This window comes from Vanessa atalanta, chromosome 25, assembly GCF_905147765.1.
Source record: "Vanessa atalanta chromosome 25, ilVanAtal1.2, whole genome shotgun sequence".
Taxonomy (NCBI): Eukaryota; Metazoa; Arthropoda; class Insecta; order Lepidoptera; family Nymphalidae; genus Vanessa; species Vanessa atalanta.
The window spans coordinates 1268005-1290098 of NC_061895.1; the positions used below are offsets into that span (position 1 = coordinate 1268005).

At 33.0% G+C, this 22094-nt stretch overlaps 1 protein-coding gene across 2 annotated transcripts in view; it reads left to right on the top strand.

Annotated features, from left to right (window-relative positions):
• The window catches only part of LOC125073669 (potassium voltage-gated channel protein Shal), an 81744-nt gene extending 60043 nt beyond the window's left edge, over nucleotides 1-21701 (top strand). The window contains exons 2-5 of one of the 2 annotated variants that reach the window (XR_007120057.1): nucleotides 13575-13737; nucleotides 15530-15718; nucleotides 16452-16591; nucleotides 16671-16770. Coding sequence is in view for 1 of the 2 variants with exons in the window: in XM_047684611.1 (XP_047540567.1) it covers nucleotides 13575-13737; nucleotides 15530-15718; nucleotides 16671-16823; nucleotides 19900-19998 (604 nt within the window). In the remaining variant the exon portion in view is untranslated. Of the gene's footprint in view, nucleotides 1-13574; nucleotides 13738-15529; nucleotides 15719-16451; nucleotides 16592-16670; nucleotides 16824-19899 lie in introns of those variants that run through there. The other variant, XM_047684611.1, reaches the window with a different exon arrangement.
• The last annotated feature ends 393 nt before the right edge of the window (nucleotides 21702-22094 follow it).

Here is a 22094-nt window from a genome sequence, read left to right on the forward strand (position 1 = left end):
GTCCACCAATCAATGCCATAAAAAAAAGAAAAAATAAGCTATTAAGATACAAAATGAGGCAAGTCTTTCTGAATTTCGTTATTATTATTTAATAGTAATCAGTACAGAAGAGAAGAAATGTTCTTCTTATTTTCTTATTTACTTTAAGTACGAGATTAATTATTTACAAAAACACTGTATAGTATTTGAAAATAAAAATGGATGAACCCCCACCCCCACTTGAACTTGTTAAGAATCGTGATACCCGTGAAGATTCTCATATACCATCTATTGAGAATCACTGCGCATAAAAAACTTCATGGTGCTGCCTTCTTGCTCGCTCGGACTGAGTCCTGATATAAGTGAAGATTAACATTTTCCATTCATTGGGTATTTTAATCCGAGTGAATACTTAAATGATATGATGTACAGAACAGTTACTCAATGTAAAAAAAGGCTCATAAGATTTTTTATGAGGTCGAAGAACAAGAGTTTCGAACTAAAAAATAAACAACAAATGCAAATAGCATTATCGCTGTTTCTCTTGGCTCAGTGTTAAAAATTGGTTTATCACATTAATGAGGTGACCGGTTTGATTTTTTTATTCGGTGTTTACGTTAAAATATGATTCGTTTTGGACGAACGCCAATTACGTCCAGGTATTATGGAAGTAAATCAATTAAATGCTATCGATATAGTAAATATTTTGAAAGTGTTAGCGGAAAGCCGATTTTGTTTTCGTGGAACTGTATCGCTGATTTATTATTTTGTTTCTTTTCACGTATTATTTGAATTTTAGTCGTATATGCATCAACAGTCGATTAGTTTGGATGAGGATTGATAAACCTCTTGTGTTGTTTTATACAATTTACTGATAGATTTAATTTAAAAAGACAATTAGATTTCTAATTGTGTTCCTTATATAAAAAATTCTTAATTCAAACAAACTACCGAAATAAATTATTTTAAAATTAGAACTCTATTTTCTCTATCTCGTTATCCGATTGGAGAACTTTCCAAAGCAACTGGAGAGAGTTCTGACGGCCTTCGGCTATAGATGTTTTCCAGAGCACTGTCATACTGATTAAATTCAAGGCTTACCACGGAGAATTGTATTAACTTTTACTTTACTTGTAGACCATCCTGTGAATTTTTTTCTTCTATTGAGACCATCAATGAAATCTTGCAAAAAAGTCGCATATATAAAAAAAACTTAATTTACGTAATCGGTTAACGATCGGCTACCATTTCCAAGAACGTACAAACATACATGAAAAAAAGCCAAATTTATAATTTCCTTCTTTTTATAATGTTTGCTCATAATAAAAAGAAAAATTTCAATCAGCATTTATTCCAGTTTCCTTTACTACTGAAATCGTTATGTAATGTCAATTCAAGGTCGTTTATTTACCTTTTTCTTCTCATGCTATTGGAATTCATAATAGATTGCTCTCCGTTGAAATTGTTTTAGTCATTAATACCAAAATAACTGTAAATATATTCGCATACTGTGATGAAAATATAAACATATCCTAACTTTTTATATTGTCGTGAAATTTGTCACATGGTGGGTTCATGTAGAGATGGATGTTATGGAGTATAATTTTATTTATTTGGAAATGGACCAGCTGATGATAAATGTTCACTATCACCTTAAGAAATAATTTCTACTTATCTTTTATATCGCTAATGCGTCACGGATCTTAGAAACAAGAATGTTATGTCTCTTGCGCTTGTAGTTATAGCGGCTCAACCAACCTAACAATACTAAGTACTACTCTTTGGCGGTAGAATAAGCGATGTAAGGATGACATACCTAAACGACCTTAAACAAAGCCCAAGTACCAAGTAAATTGCAATGTTTAATAGCATCAATAGTATTCCTCTCCAAATTAATGTCTAAAACTTAGGCCAGTATTGGGTACGTAAATAATGTAGAAAATTTACCTATGAATATCTATCTTGTAAAAGATCTTTTGATTCGAAAATGTGACGAATGTAAAAGAAGTATTAAAAGAAATAGCTCAGTCATTTCCTTGTTGTCCGAGTTCAATTCGTCTACTGAATTTTTACGTGCTTAATTGAATCTTACAAGTCTCGTGGCTAGTAGTAAAGGATATATTAAATGAAAATTCGGAACCACCAAATGATAGAAGACATAAGCTCAGATTTTGGACATTAACGTTTGTTACTTAGGCTGGCCTCAAGCAGGAATATCTCTCTGAATTTAATATCTTAATTCATACCCTGAAATTTCACACATGTCCTAATAATTCAGCTTTCTCAGTTTTTCTCGTCTTAGGCGAACGTCTTTGGCACTAATCTTAAAGCAATATTAATTTCAGTACTAGGATCTGCAAGATCTCGTTTATTGATAAAAAATATTAAGCTGAAACCACATCTACGGTAAATTAGCTCGATTAGTTACGAAATTTATTATCTGATTACAGAAGTTTGGTTTGGCAAAAATGCGTTTTTGTTATGCAAAATTATTTTGGTAGTCATTTAATATTTAACCTCATGTAGTCCGGTCGTAAATCAATTTCAGACGCAGTTTTAGTAATATTTTGAGAGATACCATTGCTGAGATAATTAGCGCGCCATTTTGATTTAATTATGTTCCCTTAAATATTTATTATAATTAAAATCCAAGACTTATTTTAAAGTTTTTAAGCAATATCTATATATTATACAGACAGCTCAATCTCCGGCTTTGGTATTCTAACATTTGTCACGAGATTGTCGGTTTGGGTCACACGCCATTTTCGGTTTGGGTCAACTTTTCGGTTGTCTAGTATTTGGCGCTCTTTACCCAGCTTACGACGGTCATCCAATAGACGTATCGTTTGACGTGACCAACCAATCGTATTTCGAGAGCTTTCGAGAGTTCTTTCTCGTTATATTATCCTATCCCTTCTTTTAATTTGACTTGGGTCATTGGCACACCTCGAGTGTAGTCCTCTGACCCTTTGTCAAAGAAAGTCAGTGCATTGCATGAGTAGGGGAGAATGCATACGTTCATCATTTTACGATTTAATGTAATGTGATTTCAAAATAATAATCTTAAATATAGTTTCGTATATTTTTATGATTAATTATGGATGATGAGGGATTCTGTGGGCGTTGCCACGATAGCATGTTCAAGCGACCCTGTGCTGGCCCCCCAAAGAGACGGGTGTGGGTACCGTTGGTTTTTAGTGGGTATTCTGATATGAGCGCACCAGGCGTTGTTCTAGGCACCGGTGAGTCCCACATACCCCTCACTTCAAGCTGGGGAAACGCGTAAGATTGATTTTACAGATACATAAACATGCATCAGCGCATCTATGTACATTACAAATTTTCAGGGTAATTTTTTAATTTCAAATTGTATCTCATGTAATTTCGTTTGAATTACTTTAATATTTATTATTAATATGATATATTGGTGGTTGATTTCAAGCACTTTAGAATTAAGTGCTTAAATATATACATATATGAATTAAAAATAGTTACTGTATAAATCTTGACCGCGTGTAATGGTGGCAAGAATGCTATCAGCATGTCCCCGTTGATTCGCAATTCCGATCCTCTGGGCTAAAAACGAACCAGCCCTCCTGTCACCAGTGGAGGCAATAAGGCGATGTGTTATACTTTTGATGAAGCTTTTTTCACCACTACTCCAAGGGCCAAGTGTTTCGACAGCAAATGGGACAAAAAACACTTTTGAATCTTTTGAAAGATTTATATTAAAATGTAAATATACCACCGGTTCAGAACGTAGATTCTAAAAATAAGAATCGGCAATAAAATCAGTAGTTATACCTGTACATTATATAACATTCATCGCGCAGGTGTGGTCGGTATTTCATTGCAAATGATTTACTTATCCGTTAACGCTAGTATGGAGCTTGCACTTTGCAGATTCGCACTTAATCAGCTTCAGGTAAATTGCATAATTATAAGTTATGATGCCCTGGTACTTCCGTTGTTTGTATTTTATATTATGGCTAAATTATGTAATGCTTTAGTTACTTACACAAGCTTGCACATTATTTTGCACCAGAATCGAGTCTAAAATATCTCGCCTTTAGGTTATGACAACCTGGTACAACCATGCAGTTGTGATAGAAGTATTAATGAAAAAAAGCGTTATGATTTTTTTTTTGTAGTAAGCGCGCTCAGGTTGACATGACTCTACATGACGTTGCTCGTTAAGCCGCCAATTAAGTGTCAAGTCGCTCGAAATCATCGAAATAGACAACTTCACACCTTATATTATTTTACAGTGTTTATTTTATTACATTAAATAGTGAATGATTCAATTTGTAAGAGCGATGAATAAAGAAGAAAATAATAATAATAATAATTTTATTATTAATAAGTGCATTTAAAAATCTATATTTGAACATGCCGAAGGAGTAGAACTTCTCTCGCGCGATAACTATTTTTTCCTCCTAAAATTGAACTATCTTACGCATTTCATGTTAAAAATGACGTATTTACTACATCTTCTAACGGAATATCCGTTAGAAGATAAATTTGATAAATTACTATTATTTGACGTTAAGCAATTAAATGTTTGATTACGTCTTATATTACTTTATAAAATTAGTTATACGACATCAAGGGGTACGTTTTTTAATCCTTCGTTGTACAGGTAAAGCCGTGTGAAGCAATTAGATTGACATAACACTCATAAAGTTGAGAAATTAACGAGAGCGCCTGTCACCTTGATAACTATATAATGTTTACTTGACTTCCATTCCACGTCTGTTTCAAACTGTTTACATTTCAACACAGTCTAGTGTCTGCCTCTGTTATTTCTGAAGCACATATCCTAACAATTTATGATACCCTGGTACCATATTTTGTCATAATTATGTTTCTGTTTCTCGCTTTAAAGTTAAGTGCAATCTGTGAAAAGTTTTTATTTAAAATAAAAATACTATTTCTATTTTAAAAAAAAAGTCAATATAAATCTTTTAAAGTTTAAGAAAACAACATTGGGCCAATGGTTTTATTATTGTCAGATATTACGTTATACACGTCTGCCGAGTACATAATATTTTCTTAACATTTAATCTATGTACATATATTAATCTTGCTAATGGTATTGGCATTCGCTGAGTTGTTTGAGAGGCAGTCACTAATGTTAGGTTTGGAACGTTTGTCTGACATTTAACGCTAATTATTGTCGAGATTCTCGACACGAAAATAAATAAAATTGTAAAAATAAATAAAATAAAATGGTTATATATGTTTTACATATATATGTATATTAACCATATAGTTATTTATTTATGTATGTATTTATTTACGTATTATTATAGTTATATAAAATAATTGTATCACATCCCACATTTATTTTATAATCAGACCTCTGCCTGAAGGTTCCGTGAAAGAGATCGCTGCTTTAGCGAAAAGGCCGCCTGTTGTACCTCATGCTGTTGTTAAATTTAGTTTTTAAGTATTGGTGTGAAATAAAGAATAAATAAAAAATTAAATCTACAAACAATAATACTTCCTTGTGATTTTGAGAGCGACGAATGAAAGAGGATCAGACGCCTTAAAAGAGCATGTTTGACTTAACGGCATGCGAGTCAATCTCACAATAAATACTTTAAAGGCAGACAGACCTTTATAAACCAAAATTATCACTTTGAACATGATTTATTCGCCCACGTGCGTATGACGAATTGTTTACATCAACCGCAATGCGTTCGCTTTCGTACTTTGTAAACTACATCTTTAAACATTTTATGACGCCCTGGTACTACGCGCTGGCTGTTTATAACTAATACACTAGAAATTTAATGTGTGTCGGCTTGTACTGTGTTCGAAGCTAAATTGAAATTTCCAAGAAATAGTTTATTTAACTTTCAGTTAAATTCGGAACCGATTTTTTTTTTGTTTCTGTTGTTTTTTTAATTTTTTTCCCAACGTTTTTAGGCTCCAAAAGTTGAAAGCTTTTTGTAGGATGTTTACATGTGTACGTTTGTATGTACGTTCATTTTCAATTTTCCAAACAGCAGACAGGTTTCATCTATATATATCAAAGACCTGCAACCACCCCAGTCTTGCAGATGTTCATTTGAAACCAGACAAACCTTATAACCCAGCTGAACACAGTGCCTCAAGCCCTCCCTCCAAAACCTTAATTAATAAAAAATAATTATGAGTTATTTAATGAAAAATCTTAAAATGAAGCAATGTTGATACGTTGCGTGGTTTCCTTTTAACATGTACTTTAAATGTATACCATGTATATGTTACTGTAAAAGCTCGAACTACGGTAAATCTTGAGATTTTCCAGTAAAACCTAAGATTTACCGATTATGAATGGTAAATGTCCATAAAACTTTGGGATTCGAACTTTTACCATCATTCACTTGGTAAATCTTAGGATTTACATGTAAGGTTAGGTTAGGTTGGAATGGTAAAAGTCCGAAAAAGTCGTTCCTTTATAATAAATACTTACATTTACCAACTGATGTCGGTAAATCTTAAGTTTTAATTCTTTTACTATTGATTATTTCAATACTTTTTCTTCTTTTTATAATAGCACTCGTTGTCGCCCGCGGCTTCGCTTAGGGGTTGGTCGTCAGGCATAAAAAATATCTTATGTCCTTCCTTGGGGTGCACAAACTTCTTTCATACTTATTAAACGTATGTATGTATTTATTTGTGTTTGTTTGTATGAATGTAAGTATGTATGTATGTATTTATTGATATATGTACGTATGCATATTATTGAATATTTATTACTGTTATTTATTTTTGTATGTGTTTAGGTTGTATTTATTTTAAGAGTATTTAAAATTGCACCACCCTATACTGTCTTCCAAACACAATCCCCTAACCCAAGGTAGTCTGGAAGAAATGGCTAATAAGCCATAAGGCCGCCTTTTGTTTCACCATTAATTTATTAGTTTGTATATTTTGTAATCGTTTGTGATTGTACTTGTGGTGTACAAAAAATTGTTAAATAAATAAATAAATAAATGTCATAAAATTCAATTCAGTGGTTCAGTCCTGAAAGAGCAATTTATAATATTAGATTCGAAGTACGATCGTATGATATTTACTTTATTTCAAATACATTTTATTACAAAGAACTAATAATATTTCGACATACACTGTTAACGGCTATTTTCATTGTTCGAACGGACTATTCACTCGTCGTAAACAAAGTTATTAGGTACGTCTGGAGGAAATTTAATTTCCGTTTTCTTCCAACTTTCAACAATGACAATTCTTTCTATATTTAAATGAAAATCGAAAACAAATTATTCGATATTCAAATCTCGTAAGTCTGGAATCGTTATTTTACAGGATTCCATTGAATTGAGTAAAAATTCACAATTGTGTATATATATATTGGGTTCGATTTTTATGTTTGTCTGTCTCTCTGTGTTGAAATAATAACATAGGATTGGAATATCGTTTGAAAAGTTGTTAGAGCCTACTTAACATGTACGAGTTGATTTCATCCTGCTATTGATATGATGGAAGATTAATAATACTTTGGTTGATCCCGCTAGGCCTTCTTTCAAAGTATTACTTTGAAGTTTGAATTAACGCCAGACTGAAACTACAATTAACACAATGTTCTTTAGCAAACCGAAAACATTGGTCGATGTCCAAAAACGACCATAGACATTCACATTTTTAATGTGCATTAACATTATAAATGTGAAAGCATTTCTGTCTGTCTGTTACGCTTTAACGATTAAACCACTGAGCTGAATTTGACGAAATTTTGTATGGAGAAAGAAAGAATATGGGCTTTTTTTATTCCTGAAATCTATAAGCGGTACACGCGGTAAGTCTTAGGCTTATACTAGTACACTATAAAGGAAAAGTTCTGTTGGAAATCAGATCAAGTCCAAGCAACAATGTTATAAAATAAATATGAGGATAATATTTGATTTCAGTTGTTATTGTGACAAAATAATATTAAAAATCACTAGATGAAAACCCGACTTCGTTCGGGTAAAATAAAACAGTTTATCATTTATTAATGATTCATTGTGTATGAGTTCCCATTGAATGGACTGTACCCCTGCACGAATTTATTATTCGGAACTTACCGAACGCACCGTAAACGTCAAACATGGCCGCCCGTTGAACTTTATGTCATTGAATTTTATGTATTTAATATCGAAATATCTCGATTAAATTCTATTTTAGTCGATAACTTTTGTTTTAGTCGATAATTTAGTCGATATATTTATATGTTATCGACTAAAACAATATTATTTTTAAGGATATTATAATTGCGGATAGATCCTACGATCTACCTTGATAAGTGTTACTTTTTTGAAAAAGTCTATAACATCAACATAAGTCATATAAGTCAACATGTCTATAACATTTTGGACCGCCCCCAAGGCTTGAACATACATGGTAAGTTCTAATAACTTATAACGGCTACGATATGTTTCTGATTCACAATAATAAACCTATATAATTTCCCCGTTGAATCGTAATTCTGATCCTCTGGGCAAAAAACGAATCAACCCTCCTGTCACCGGTGGAGGCAATAAGGTGAGGTGTTGTACTTTTAATGAAGCTTATTGCTCTGCTACTCCAAAGAGATGCATCGGCTGGCAATCGAATGCCCAGGATCTTAGGATATGCAGCCTAATAATCCACGAGACCTCGAGGTGGCTGAATGGATAAAATAATCTAGATTTTTTGAAGCAAATATTTTTTTCTAATAGACGGGGTTTGAACTACACTGTATAACCAAAGTCTCTTGTGTATTGAGTTGAATATTGTTTTATTTATTGCAATCGTTTCGTATCGATAGAGAATTCAAAATTATATTGTAAAACAAAAGTTCTGGTAACATTTTTCGCGCGTTTGTTTTCCTATAATATTTTTCCACCTACAACACTTTTATTATTCGTGTTTTTGTTACATACATACATAGAGCCGAGATGGCACAGTGGTGGAACGTGTGCATCTTAAGCGATGATTTCGACTTCAAGCCCAGGCAAGCACCACTGAATTTTCATGTGCATAATTTTTGTTTATAATTCATCTCGTGCTCGTCGGCGAAGGAAAACATCGTGAGGAAACCTGCATGTGTCTAAATTCAACGAAATTCTTTTGAATGAACGCGAAATTACGCAGTTGACCCACTAGTTCATGTTTAAATCCCATTTGAATTAAACGAATAACAACATACAAGTTTAAATAATATTATACAAAACAGTATATATAGAAAAAGGGGGAGGAGAAAGAGAGGGAAAAGCATAACGCTTTTCCCTTACGTAATTATATCTGGCAGATTACTCTAAGTCACTTAAAAGAACATCGTTTCAAAAAATGTTTTAGGAAATATCAAAATAATCACATTTTGTATTTAAAATGTAGTGCGATTAAGTAGTTTTGAGCCGACATATAATGATAATTGCGAAAGTTTCAGTGTCAGACACAGCGGGTTAATATTGCGATTTAAGCAAAGGGTCCCACTGGGAGAGGTGAACGGCAGGTAATTATTTACATTTAGAAATTGTTCTGCATCGAGAAAAGCAATGTTTTAGAGGAACGTAATAAAGTTTCGTGAGGACAACCTACACGTATTATAGAAAATAAAGTATCAAATATATATTCATATTTTTCTATTCGCAGTACGCCGGGAACGTTTAAGTAACAGTTTTCTTATGATTTAAAAATATAGACGCAACAAGGCAAATGTGCCAATGAATTTTTCTTTATAAATGGTCGTTTTTTATGTCATTGGTAGGAGGTCGCATCTGTCAGCTCGCTATGCACACACACCGTGTTCACCTCGCGTCCATTTTATTCCATTTTTTTTCCCGCGCTTTCGCGATGTGTCACTCGTGGTGACAGATGTATAAATACACAGATAATATATATTAATAAAAAGTATAAATCTAATACTATTGAATATGTTATTATAGATCTGTGTACACTACACTGACGACACAATCGACTGAAAGACTCTATAAAAACTATTGACGTTCAGCAATAACTTGATTAAATAGTGGCTCTCATCTGGGCCTATACCAAGGCCTAAGCTACTGTATTAAAATCTCAGCTGACCCGGACCCATGACCCAACAGCACTTCTTGTTGATACTCGTTACCATTACGGCAACGGAAATAAAGGGTTCCAAAATATGGCAACTCTGTATATATGTTCTGCATTGATATTGGACCTACTGATCGTACAGATATACAGGAGAGTATGCCGAGTACTGAGACTTAGCTGAATAGAAAAGCCCACGTGAGAGCCTAAAAGCCGAAAAGTCTAAAAGAAAGTCTAAAAGACTACATATCTGTGAGAACTCTCCTCACCTTAGGACGTTTTTAAATTGTGGGTGGTTTGCGGAGCACGTGTGGTTGTGCCGTCTGACGACTTGACTTATTAAGCCGTAGACTTCGTATGTGTATGTATCGGACCCGTCCTTGCTCCAGTTGACTTGTATTTGAAGTATCGAGACCCTATATATATTTCAGTTAACCAAACGCTAGCGTGATTCAGAAATTTTTTTAATGCTACGAAATATAACCAAAAACATTTTACAACGAATTTATTTAACAGTGTGTCACATATATGTTTGTGTTATTTAACATACAAAAATGTACATTACGTAAAACTGTGAGGATCTTGGGACGGTTGGATAGCAAGCTTAAGATAATATTTTAGTCCTAATTACTCTCCAAGATAATTATTGCAGAGGTCTCGACTTGGTAATAAAAACAAATTGGCAACTCAAAGTAGAGACGTTCAAGTGAACTTTTAGTAGTAAGTATTTAAAAATAAAATTAAGAATCTAACACTGACATACATATATGTATTTGTATAAGTGGTCATTGAAGTATGATAATACTTTATAAGCTGGGATAGCTTCATGCGTATACGTACCGATAGCGGGTTTACAAGCACTACTAACTTTTCATGCTCTTTATGTGGCTATAATTCATCCTCCTCGGTGATTTCATTTGTGATGGATGAAATTCTGACACAACATACACATGGCCGACGAGGAAGTTACATGATAGTTTGTGACCATTCAAAAGTGATCACGTACACGTGTTCAGTTAGGAATTGATCCGTCAATAAATTTGAAAATTTATATAAACACAACTATGAATTATTTGTTATTCGCTTGTATTTGGATAGAGCTATCGTGAGACGCATAGTTCAACATTTCATAAGAGATGAAAACACAGCGTACATGTGAATCAAACCTTATTAAAATAACAAAAATCTGAAACGACCTTTATCAAACAATATCTAACTTAAACAATGCTATCTACTAATAATACAGTGACGTAACAACCAATATACTCGATAAGCGATATTGAATTCAAACATAATATGCTTAAAGAGCTATTTAGGTTGATGGTAAAATAGTTCCCACAGCCTGTAAACATGCGGAAACATAAAATGTTCGCCAACGCTGTGATTTTATAATGCGTTAAAAAATGTAATGGATTGTTTATTTTTTGTACATTTTTAATATTGCCTCGAAGTACTTGTTTATTTTTATAACATTAATATAATATTTTCTGCTTGTTTTTATGTTTTTATTAACGATTATGGCCCAAGTAGTAGTTTACGTGTAACTATTTCATATTCACTTCGCGTTTAAGTAACTTAAGTTAATTATTATTCAAATTGAATTGTATTGAGTGTGTATTGTATTGCTGTTATCACCGTTGATTCTACTTTCGTCTTTGATAATAATATATATCATGTGAAAACTAAAACAATATGTATAAAAGGCATGAATATAAAATTCCTTGATTTTCATGGAGCAGTGTTATTCAAAAAAACTCACATCGCATTTCACTTACGGCGATACGCAACTTTGATACGTGAATCGTATAGATTTTATATTTATTATAACCAGTGTCGTATGTCAACATAGTACGCTCGTCTTCCGCAGTGAGTTTCAAGTTTTATCTTAAATAGACACATTCCAAACTAGTGTCATCTTAAAAATTGTAAAAGCCTTTAACTTTAACTAATATATTTTGTATACTACTTAGCCCTTTAAGACTTCACAATGGATTAATAAGGATCTATATAAGTGAAAGGCGAACATATAAAGAAAGATTCCTATGTTTTATTTTTTAAACCATTGCGTATTCATGGTTTAGTAACGCAACAAAAAACAAGCGTCCATTTTTATTTATTAAGACAAAATAATGCAGTTCTTCACAGTTATACTTTCGTAAGTTTTCGTAAAAGTATATATACATATATATCATCATCCTCCTGCTCTTATCCCAATTTTATTTGGGGTCGGCGCAGCATGTCTTCTTCTTCCATACTTCTCTGTCGGTCGTCATATCACAGGTAACATTATTTCTTACCATATCGTCTTTCACATAATCCATCCATCGTTTCCTTGGGATATATATATATATACCTCGTACGTATTACATAAGTGTCAAAAGTATATCATATGCTTTGCACTTGGTGGTAGCCTGTGGTTTTGTGCAAGCCCAGGTCGTCAGATATTCTACTGCCAATTAACAATACTAGTGACATCTTAGTTACCAAATTTGATGGCACATTGCCGAAGTAAGGAGAGGTTAATATTTCCCATAGGACCACTGTCTATGGGGGCTTGTGACCGATAAACATATTAAAAAAATATTTTAACACAATGCAAAATTGATAAGGTTTTTTTGCTGTACAAAATGTGTAATGAACTCGTTAAAAGGTCCAAGTAAAAATCTGAACAAAAATAGTCCTAATGCGTGCATTAATTTTACGAATAGTTCAAAGAGATATCTCGTGCAATCTTTATGAGTTTCATGTGTTAAATAACTTGAAATGGAAACCATTATGAAAAAATGTACAAGCGAGATGAGCGCTTTGATCTCCTAGTAATTGACTCTAATTCTACTTCTTTTCTTATAAACTGACTATCAGTAATATTTTTTAATCTTACGACAGTCTCCATCAAATTATGTTTATACTAAGGGATAGTTGTTTTAAACTCACTTCTTGAATTCTTTAACGAAGTCATTTTATGTTTCCTCTGGCGTTTCCATTTCAAAGGAGAAGATTTAAAGTATATTATTGTAGGCATCACAGGATGCTTATCTTAATTTAATTATGATATCTTCCAAACAAATTTTGGATGAGGGCGTTTGAATATTATACATCAGGATGGGTGATATTTTTGCTTAAAACCTACATAGCAATAACTTCTTTGTAATAAGAAAACTATGCACTTATATAGAGAATAAATATAGTAATAAAAATGTGTCAATAATTAAAAGGAATATTTAACTAATAGTAATATCGTCTCTGACTATATACGGGAAGACCAACGCATATATCAATGATCTGTATTATTTATTTCCTTTCAATCTTAACAATGCATAAAACTAAATAAGATAAACATATACTTCGTAATATTAACTGATGTGTATATAAATTAAAAATGTTAATTCAACAAAATTCAAAATTCAACATTCATAAATTTTAACGTATAAACTAATTTGATTTTTTTTTTTATTTGAATATAGGAAAAATAAAGGTATTCCTCATATACATGTACGTATTCTGTTTCGAAAAAAATAAATTGTTCGATATTGTATTCAATTGTTATTTTTCAGATACGGTGACATGGTACCCGGAACGATCGCTGGTAAGATCGTGGGTGGTGTTTGCTCTCTGTCCGGAGTGCTGGTGATAGCTCTACCCGTCCCTGTCATCGTGTCGAACTTCTCGAGAATCTATCATCAGAACCAGAGAGCTGACAAGAGAAAGGCTCAGAGGGTGAGGAATATTTCTGTACATAGTCATAACAAAACCTATCTGCGCCTTAACTGCCTCGTTGGTTTAGTGGCTAGATGCTGCAAACACCAAGGTTCTGGGTTGGCGATTAAAAGATACAGGATTTTCCGACGTAAGATTGTCAATAAAGTCTCGGAGTGTGCCACACAATCTTGTGCCATGTAAAACACGTAAAGCTATTGGTCCTGCGACTTGGCTTTTTCTGGTAATGTCGATTTTGCCGTCCTTATCGGATTATGAGAGTGAGGGAATAAAGACTGTTAAAGAGTGCACCTATATTTACGCACACACTTGTGCACTTTCATATTTCGTTGCTTGATAGATTTGCCGTCGTGCCTGAAATTAGTTAGGACGACATCATCATCGCACCATCTTGATGATCAAATCAACTCAAATCAAAATACTCTTTATTGTACACCAACAAACACATACTTTAATCACGTTCAAGAAAGATGCACAAGGCGGCCTTATTGCTAAAAAAGCGAAATCTTCCAGGTGACCTTAAAGTAGAGGAAAGAAACAGAGATAGAAAGAGTTAGGGGTGTACAATTGTACATAACAGATGTACCTCTTCATCCATCATTTTGAATGGCTTGAAAAATATTCTTACAAAATATGACCAAAAACTACATTACATAATTATGTGCTCGCGTTGCAGCGTTACCATAAAAAAGTAACCGCCGTGTTAAGGTAACCATATCACCAGCCGACTTCAAAACCTCTAAATTACAAATTGTCAAATGAAACAAGGACATTTTTTGTGTTATATATTTGAGTGTATTGCAATACATCGACTGTAGGACACCATACTGCACTATAGACTGACCATTTCTGTAGCGAACAACGGAGAGGTGACTGACCTGTACACGAGTAGTCGTCTATTCCATCTTAACGCGTGGTGAGCTAATTAAGGGACTTAATGCGTTTACGTCATTCGATTTAAACGCATTTATCAATCGAGAATGTAAATCCATCAAAGATCATAGTAGCAGAAAACTGATTCACCAGCTAAAGCGTTTTTGTAGAGGGTTTGTGCCTATTTGATCAAATTTTGGCCAAGAACAACAAATTATGTTGAGGATGTTATTGCAATCTTATGTTTAAACTTTCATTTTAAAAAAAGTTATAATGTATGTAGAGTAAATGATTCACCTGAAAGTGGTCACCATCTCCTACAGACATTGGAGCTGTAAGCAATATTAACAATTCCTTACATCGCCAATGCGTAACCAACCTTGGGAGCTGAGATATTATGTCCATGCCTGTAGTACACTGGCTTATTCGACTGTCAAACAGGAACATCCCAATATTTAATATTGCTGATTGGCAGTAGCATATCTGATGAGTAAGTGATCCTTACCCAGACGGATTTAGACAAAACACTTTCACCTTACTAAAGAGTAAGCATTGAGCAATGAAACTGTACTGTTAGCATCAGATTATCAGACATAAGTAGAGAAAGAGATGTCCTATTCAAAATCAATAACCAGAATAGTCCCAGAATTTGAACCTGAATTTGGCCAATCCCAAGGACGTAAAAAGATGAACAAAAAGGAAATTAACGTCTGTTACCTGATTAATTAATTGTGAATTACACCTACATTATTCAAAGCCAAAAAAAGAAGGAGCTAGATGATCTTCTTTTTATATTTATTAGCCTTTGATAATAACATTAATTAATCTATCGTCCAAAGTACTTTGACTCTTAGAGGTTGACATTTGGAATGACAAACACTACACCAGCCATTGCCAAATTGCTTTATTCTAATTCCAGAAAGCTCGTCTCGCTCGCATTCGTATTGCCAAGGCTTCGTCTGGCGCAGCATTCGTGTCTAAGAAGAAAGCGGCGGAAGCACGTCTCGCTGCGCAGGAGTCCGGCGTGGAGTTAGATGACGCTGGAAGAGATGAAGATATATTCGAGTTGCAGCATCATCATCTATTACGTTGCTTGGAACGTACAACGGTATGTTTGAAGGTCTATCTATTGTTATTGTAGACCGATAGACAAATTGACAATGTCAACTGCAATCACAAATGTCCAATGATACTGTTTTCCATATTACGTCACTCTTTGACATGTTTTAAGAGCCTTAACCCACTGATGTGAAAGGTCCGCGGTGCAAATCCGCGCGAAATTTACGCGCGTTTTTGATTCGGTTCGAGCGCAATATGCCACGCTAGTGGGTTATGACACTAAGGACTAGTCCTCACAACGGAAAAAAAACGCGTGGTTTCCTTCTCGTATATCTGTTACACGTGATGTGTAATGATGAATCATGTTTTTATAGGCACTTACGTTTAAAATATCGCGCATTTTTTAAATATCTGAATGAAATCACGCGATGTATCGCACCTTATTTCGATTCATATCGATTACTTATATTTTTTGCTTTTATTACAAACAAGTATTTAACATTTTCGTTTCGCAGTCTTTGTATAACGGTTCATAGTTATTTATTGTTTATTATTGTTAATCATTTTTAAACACTTTATGTGTTTAATAATTATTATTTTATCTGTTGTTAATCAATTAAATCGGTATACATCGACTGTTAATCGTCAACTTTCACAAAGTTTAATTTTTATAGCGAGTAAGTGTTAACAATATTTTCTTACAGGTCTTATATTGTGGAAGTTAAGAGAAAAAAGTGTAAAAAAAAAGTATATTGATAATTAATTTTATTTTATTCCTACAGATGTGTGATTATAGTAAAAACGACTCTATCGAAGAAATTATAACAAAGAAATGTTAGAAAAACGAAGAAAATGTCTTATTTTTATTTCCGGCTTAAGTTTTAGACTTCATCACGAGTCCTATAAGCAGTATCAATTTACAGTTAAGTGCTTTGATCTATACAGAGAAGTCGCTCAATTGGGACTTATGTAACTCATAAGTTCAATGGACTCAATTTCAGGATCGTGAGTTCGTTGAAATGGAGAACCCATACAATGGTGCAGCCAAGCGGCCGGGATCGCCGTCGCCGCTCGCCTCGCCCGCGCACTCCGGCCGAGCCCCTGCACTCCTTGCGTGTTGCGCTCGATGCGGATGCTGCCCTCAGAAATATCAGGTACAGAATAACCTCAACATACCGCTTATAATTAGATTTGTATCATAAACGAAGCCTTAACATCAGGTTTGTGTTGTTTTCCTAGTTCGAGTATTATCTTGGAGTAAATTTTATATAAAATAAATAATTTACGAGCTTTATACGTATTTTAATTTGATTATTCAGTCATTATTAATATTTAGTAAAACTCATTATAGTATCTGAAAGCAGAGTATCAAAACATTATAGTTTAGTTTTCATTCATAAAAAAACGCAAATCTTAACCAACAGTGGTATTCTGTAAGAAGCGATACACGTACATGTATCTCATTCGTGAACGCAATTTTGAAACTTGTTTCGTTTATATTTTATGACGATTATAGTCTAAAGTTGCTTATCACTGTCTGACATTTAACAACCATTTTCTCGGGTGAGTTTCGAATTTCGTCTTACAGAATAGCTCTACATTTTACAATTGAGAACACACAAAACACATGAATCTAATAATTACTCTCATACATACTGTTTATTAAAGTCTTATTTAATGAATTGATTAATGAATAAATATTCTAATTAAATAATATAATATAGTATATCATTCAATATTCTGACGACAGAGGCGCCGTCGTTCAGTACGGTGCGTGAGTCCGATCGGCCTCGCCTCGTTCCCGTGTCGTGAGGTACAAAAGCAATGAGCACTCGTTGTCGCGTACCAATTACGTATCGTTTCTATGAAAAATGGATTAAAATAAAAGGCGGGATTTCATATAAAAAATGTCTGACTCAGTTACGCAATGAAATAAACAAATAATGAAAGGTTTCATACATTTTTTATGTGAGTCTCACCAGACTGGGTTCTATGGCCAATATGTTTTTATTTATTTTTTAATTTCACTGTTCAATACTTTTGTGGCAGTTTTTTGTTGAAATAGACATATTATGTTTAAAATGTCTATGTCTATGTAAATTGATTATATTTTGTTCTTGATTATTGTTATTTGTTTCACTTTTAATTGTTTATTTGGTCATAGAAATTAAGATTGTCAGTTCAAATACGTAATCGGGGCCCGTATGTTGCTTATGTGGCTAGACCTTCGTGTTATGTCCCCTGAGTGCTTATGAAATTTAAAAAGAAACCTTTTGACATTTATAAAAAAAAAAATGCTTTTGCCTTTTTACGTAAGCACAAAATATTTGCTATTTGTCCGCTAGTCCACACGATTTGACCTCTGTTCTGTGACCTGTGTTGCCAGGATTAAAAAAAAAACAGTCAGCTAAATAAACGCTTGCAAAATGTTTAAAAAAAAATCAAACATTATCTACAAATATGTACATATATAAAGAAGGGCAAACATACTTCTAATTCAAATTACGATGTAATTTTTATAGGGAAATTGTTATGTACATGTAATACGTAACATCGTGGTAAGTATTCAATCACTTCCTAATTAAAGTAAAACTTCAACATATAATTATCTTATAATTATGTATAACATAAAAAAAAACTATATATAATTAATATTACATATATATTTAATAAAACAGTTATGTATTATTATTTGAAGAGTATTCCAATTATAATTTTATTTATATTAGATACACTATTTTAGAATATGTATGTATATATATATTCGTATATATAAATATCTTCGGTTAAAAATTTCACACACAATAAATAAAGATTATGCAAAATTTTAAGTCACCGCTCAGTCACCAATTGGCTCTGACAGGTCCTGCTTTTAGACTCGAGTAGGAAGCGATCTCGTGGCGCTCGCAGGTACACGGCGACCTCCCGACCCTCGGATACCTCAGTCTCAGCAGCCCCCAGTGAAGACCCCCTACCAGTACGTCCATCTGGTATTACCACGCAGCGATGTCGGCTCCTGAATGATTAGCTTTATCACACGATCGAAATTTAAATGATACACTTTTTTTTTATTGGCATAACGCTGTGTGGTAAAGACTGGAAAGTAAGGCTTTAAATGTCTGCAGGGTGTTGGCTGCTAAAATGTCGCTTAATGGATATTCCTATAAATATAAGTATTATAATTATATCTGTAATCATTGTCTGTATTATTTAATAAGCTTGCGCTGTGGTGCTATTGTTGTAAAATTATTTTATAATTGTACGTGTATTGTAAAGTTATTATATAAGTATTGTAATGTGTATTGTTAATAAGCCGCAATATTATTAAATATTAAACAAAAAATCTTTACACAAATGGTGTTTGTGGTGTTGCCATTATCGAAATATGAAAAAAATAATACTGCGGTTTTTTTTTTTGTATAAAGTAGATCCAAGAGTGTTGTAATTGATGAAGGATGTCGTATTTAAATTGTAGATATGTAGTTGCAAATGTTATTATATACTGCAGTCGCCAACACACTGCATACATACGACAAACGCAGGGTTGCAATACAAGTGTTGTTTTTTTTTTCTATTCTTATATATCGAACGATCCTAGGCACTAAGACGTTTGTGGTAATCTTTGACATCCGTTGACAGGTGACGTCTGGGTCCACAGATAATTAAACTCATGACATGACAATAGATAACACACTAACACGTTACACACTGATGGGTCTACATTAATAAAGGTTTTTCTTTTTTAAATCGGCATGTTTCCAGCACATATGTTACACTTTTTTCTATACATTTGCGACTCAATCACCCTTAAGATATTTTTGTTATCATTTAGCATATATGTTGTCTGTATTTATGTATTATCTATGGTTATTTATGTATTAATATGTTCCCTAAAGCTTTTTCTCGATGTTGAATGCTTTCAAATTGACTTTCGTTGTTATGTAGATTAAAAAGCTAATTGGCTTAAAAAAATAACTGTTTTTATATACCTTTTGTATAGTATATAAATTATGTTTATTATAATGTATTATTTTGCATAAAATTTTATGAATCTATATAGTATAAAATATATTAATATCAAGTTAAGATAATTTTAAATAAACAGTGCCAAATATTTTCAGTCGACATAACATTACAATAAAATATAAAATTTAAAATGTTTACCCTAAAAAATTAAGCAATAATTTTGCCCACATTGGTGTTGCTATATATATATTTTTTCCTTTACAGCAAGCGTGTGGTAAATACATTCCAGCGGGGAGCACGGTACAGGGTAACCAGACCGGAGTGGCAATGGACGGTACCTATCTTGTCGAAGCATCCTTCTAGGATCCGACAACTAGCGCTCATGTTGAGAGCTACGTGTGAATATGACTTTATCATGGATTGTGTTTCCATGGATATCCTGAAAGACTATCGCGCAAATCTGATAGCAATTACTAGAATACGTGTATTATCTTGTTAATTTTAACACGATACTGCCTAATGTTTAACAGATATCATGTTTGTATGTGTTAATCTAATGGAGACCTCAGACGGACGTGTTTCTAAATATCGTTCTAATTAATATTTGAAGCAAAAACACATCCATCAACAGAAGTTTTTGCATGATATATATTTATCACGAATGAGATTCTAGCTACCGTGACATGAATGAGCTACATTATTCAAGTGAATAAAACACCCCATCGCTTCGCACACTTTGATGAATGGATAAACGTCAATTTATAATAAATAGTTAGCTTCGAATTTCAGGTATAAATATGACAGTTTTGTGTATGTTGAATAAAAATATATCAAGGCTAGTGGACAATGAATTAGTGTGTGTCGGAAACGTAAGATTATACAATAATTTGAGCACGCCACAACATACCTATACCCGTATGCCCCTCAGGTCTCCATTAGAATTTAATAACTATCCCAATCGTGGTTTCTTTTATTCGTATACCTAGATATAAAACAGTATTAATAAGATTTTTAATGTTAATAAAAATGTATGATTGGACCGAATCTCGCCCCACGGGGTTTTAAGATTTTCCGCTTCTGAAAATCGTTATTAAAAGACAAAAAATAGTTTTTTGAAATTTCATTCTAGTCAATAGTTGAAATCATATCAATATTGGTAACAGAAAATTAATATCTTAGCTATTTCTGAACTTTTATTTGATCCACTAGGTCACTAGTGCCTTCAATGACTCATTATACTATACTCGTAAACTGTAACTGTTACTCTGTGTTAGTGAACGATAGAAAATAGATATTCTTGTATAAAATAATCAACGGGGGCGTTTTAGGCACGTGGCACCGTAATCGATTCTGTATTTATTTCCCTAGTGATTCCCAGTTAGACCCAAATTGGGTCAAAAAATAACTAGACGCATAATTGACCCAAAGGTCAAATTCGGAATATCTTCATCACCATAACCATCAATGTTAATTTTGTTGTATATAATCTATAAATAATAAAAGAGATATAAGCATGTCTGTTTCCGTTTACTTAAAATGCAGGTTGCATACAACATAATTACACTTCCGTCTGTTAATTTAAGTAGTAATGCGATATCATAGCCTGTGCTACGTGTCTAGTACATTGCGGAGTATCGTCAACTATTTTCAATTTATGACTGGTTGAATCGCGCAATGAATTTTAAACAATGAAATTTTACGGTTGGTTTAAAATTTAGACCCCCATACTAGTTGATGTCTTATGATTGCCATAGGTAAAGTGTTATGTATAGATACGTGAATTTATGTGGTTAAAAATAGATATTTATTTGAAGATAAATGTTAATATGTAGATATAAGATATAATTATTAAGTGTGTACTGCATTGAATGCATTTTTTAATGTTCGGACGTTGAGAGAAGTGAGTTCCTGACAGATCCGTGATCGAGTGGACGGTGTAACTTCGTAGTGACGATGAATTTAACATGAAAATATAATTATCATTTATTTACCTTACTAACGAATAGTATCATTGTGTGAAATTACAATAATTATCATAGTTTTACGTTAAATTAAATTTACAAGGTTATCTCGACTGTTTTTTCTTTTTTTTGTAGTTTGACACTGACATGTGTCAGTAACGCATTCCTTCAGCGGCCGGACTTTAGTGAAGTTTTTCGCAGATAATAATTGTGCATGAATTGTAATTGACAGATTTATATTAAAAACATTGAATGAATCATTAGTAGTTTAATAAATCGATTATGAATTAACCGTTGATCTGTGCGAAACTTGAATATATTGTAGTAAAGCGTATAAGCCGAATTCGATGTTGAAATGTCTCTTCCAAAAGTATTGCCACCTTTTTCTATTAAAATTTAATGAATAAAATTTGGTAAACTTAAATGTTAATATTTAAGAGTCGGTTAATAGACATTGAAATTTTCGTAAATTAAAAATTCCTATGTCTTAGTGAAGTT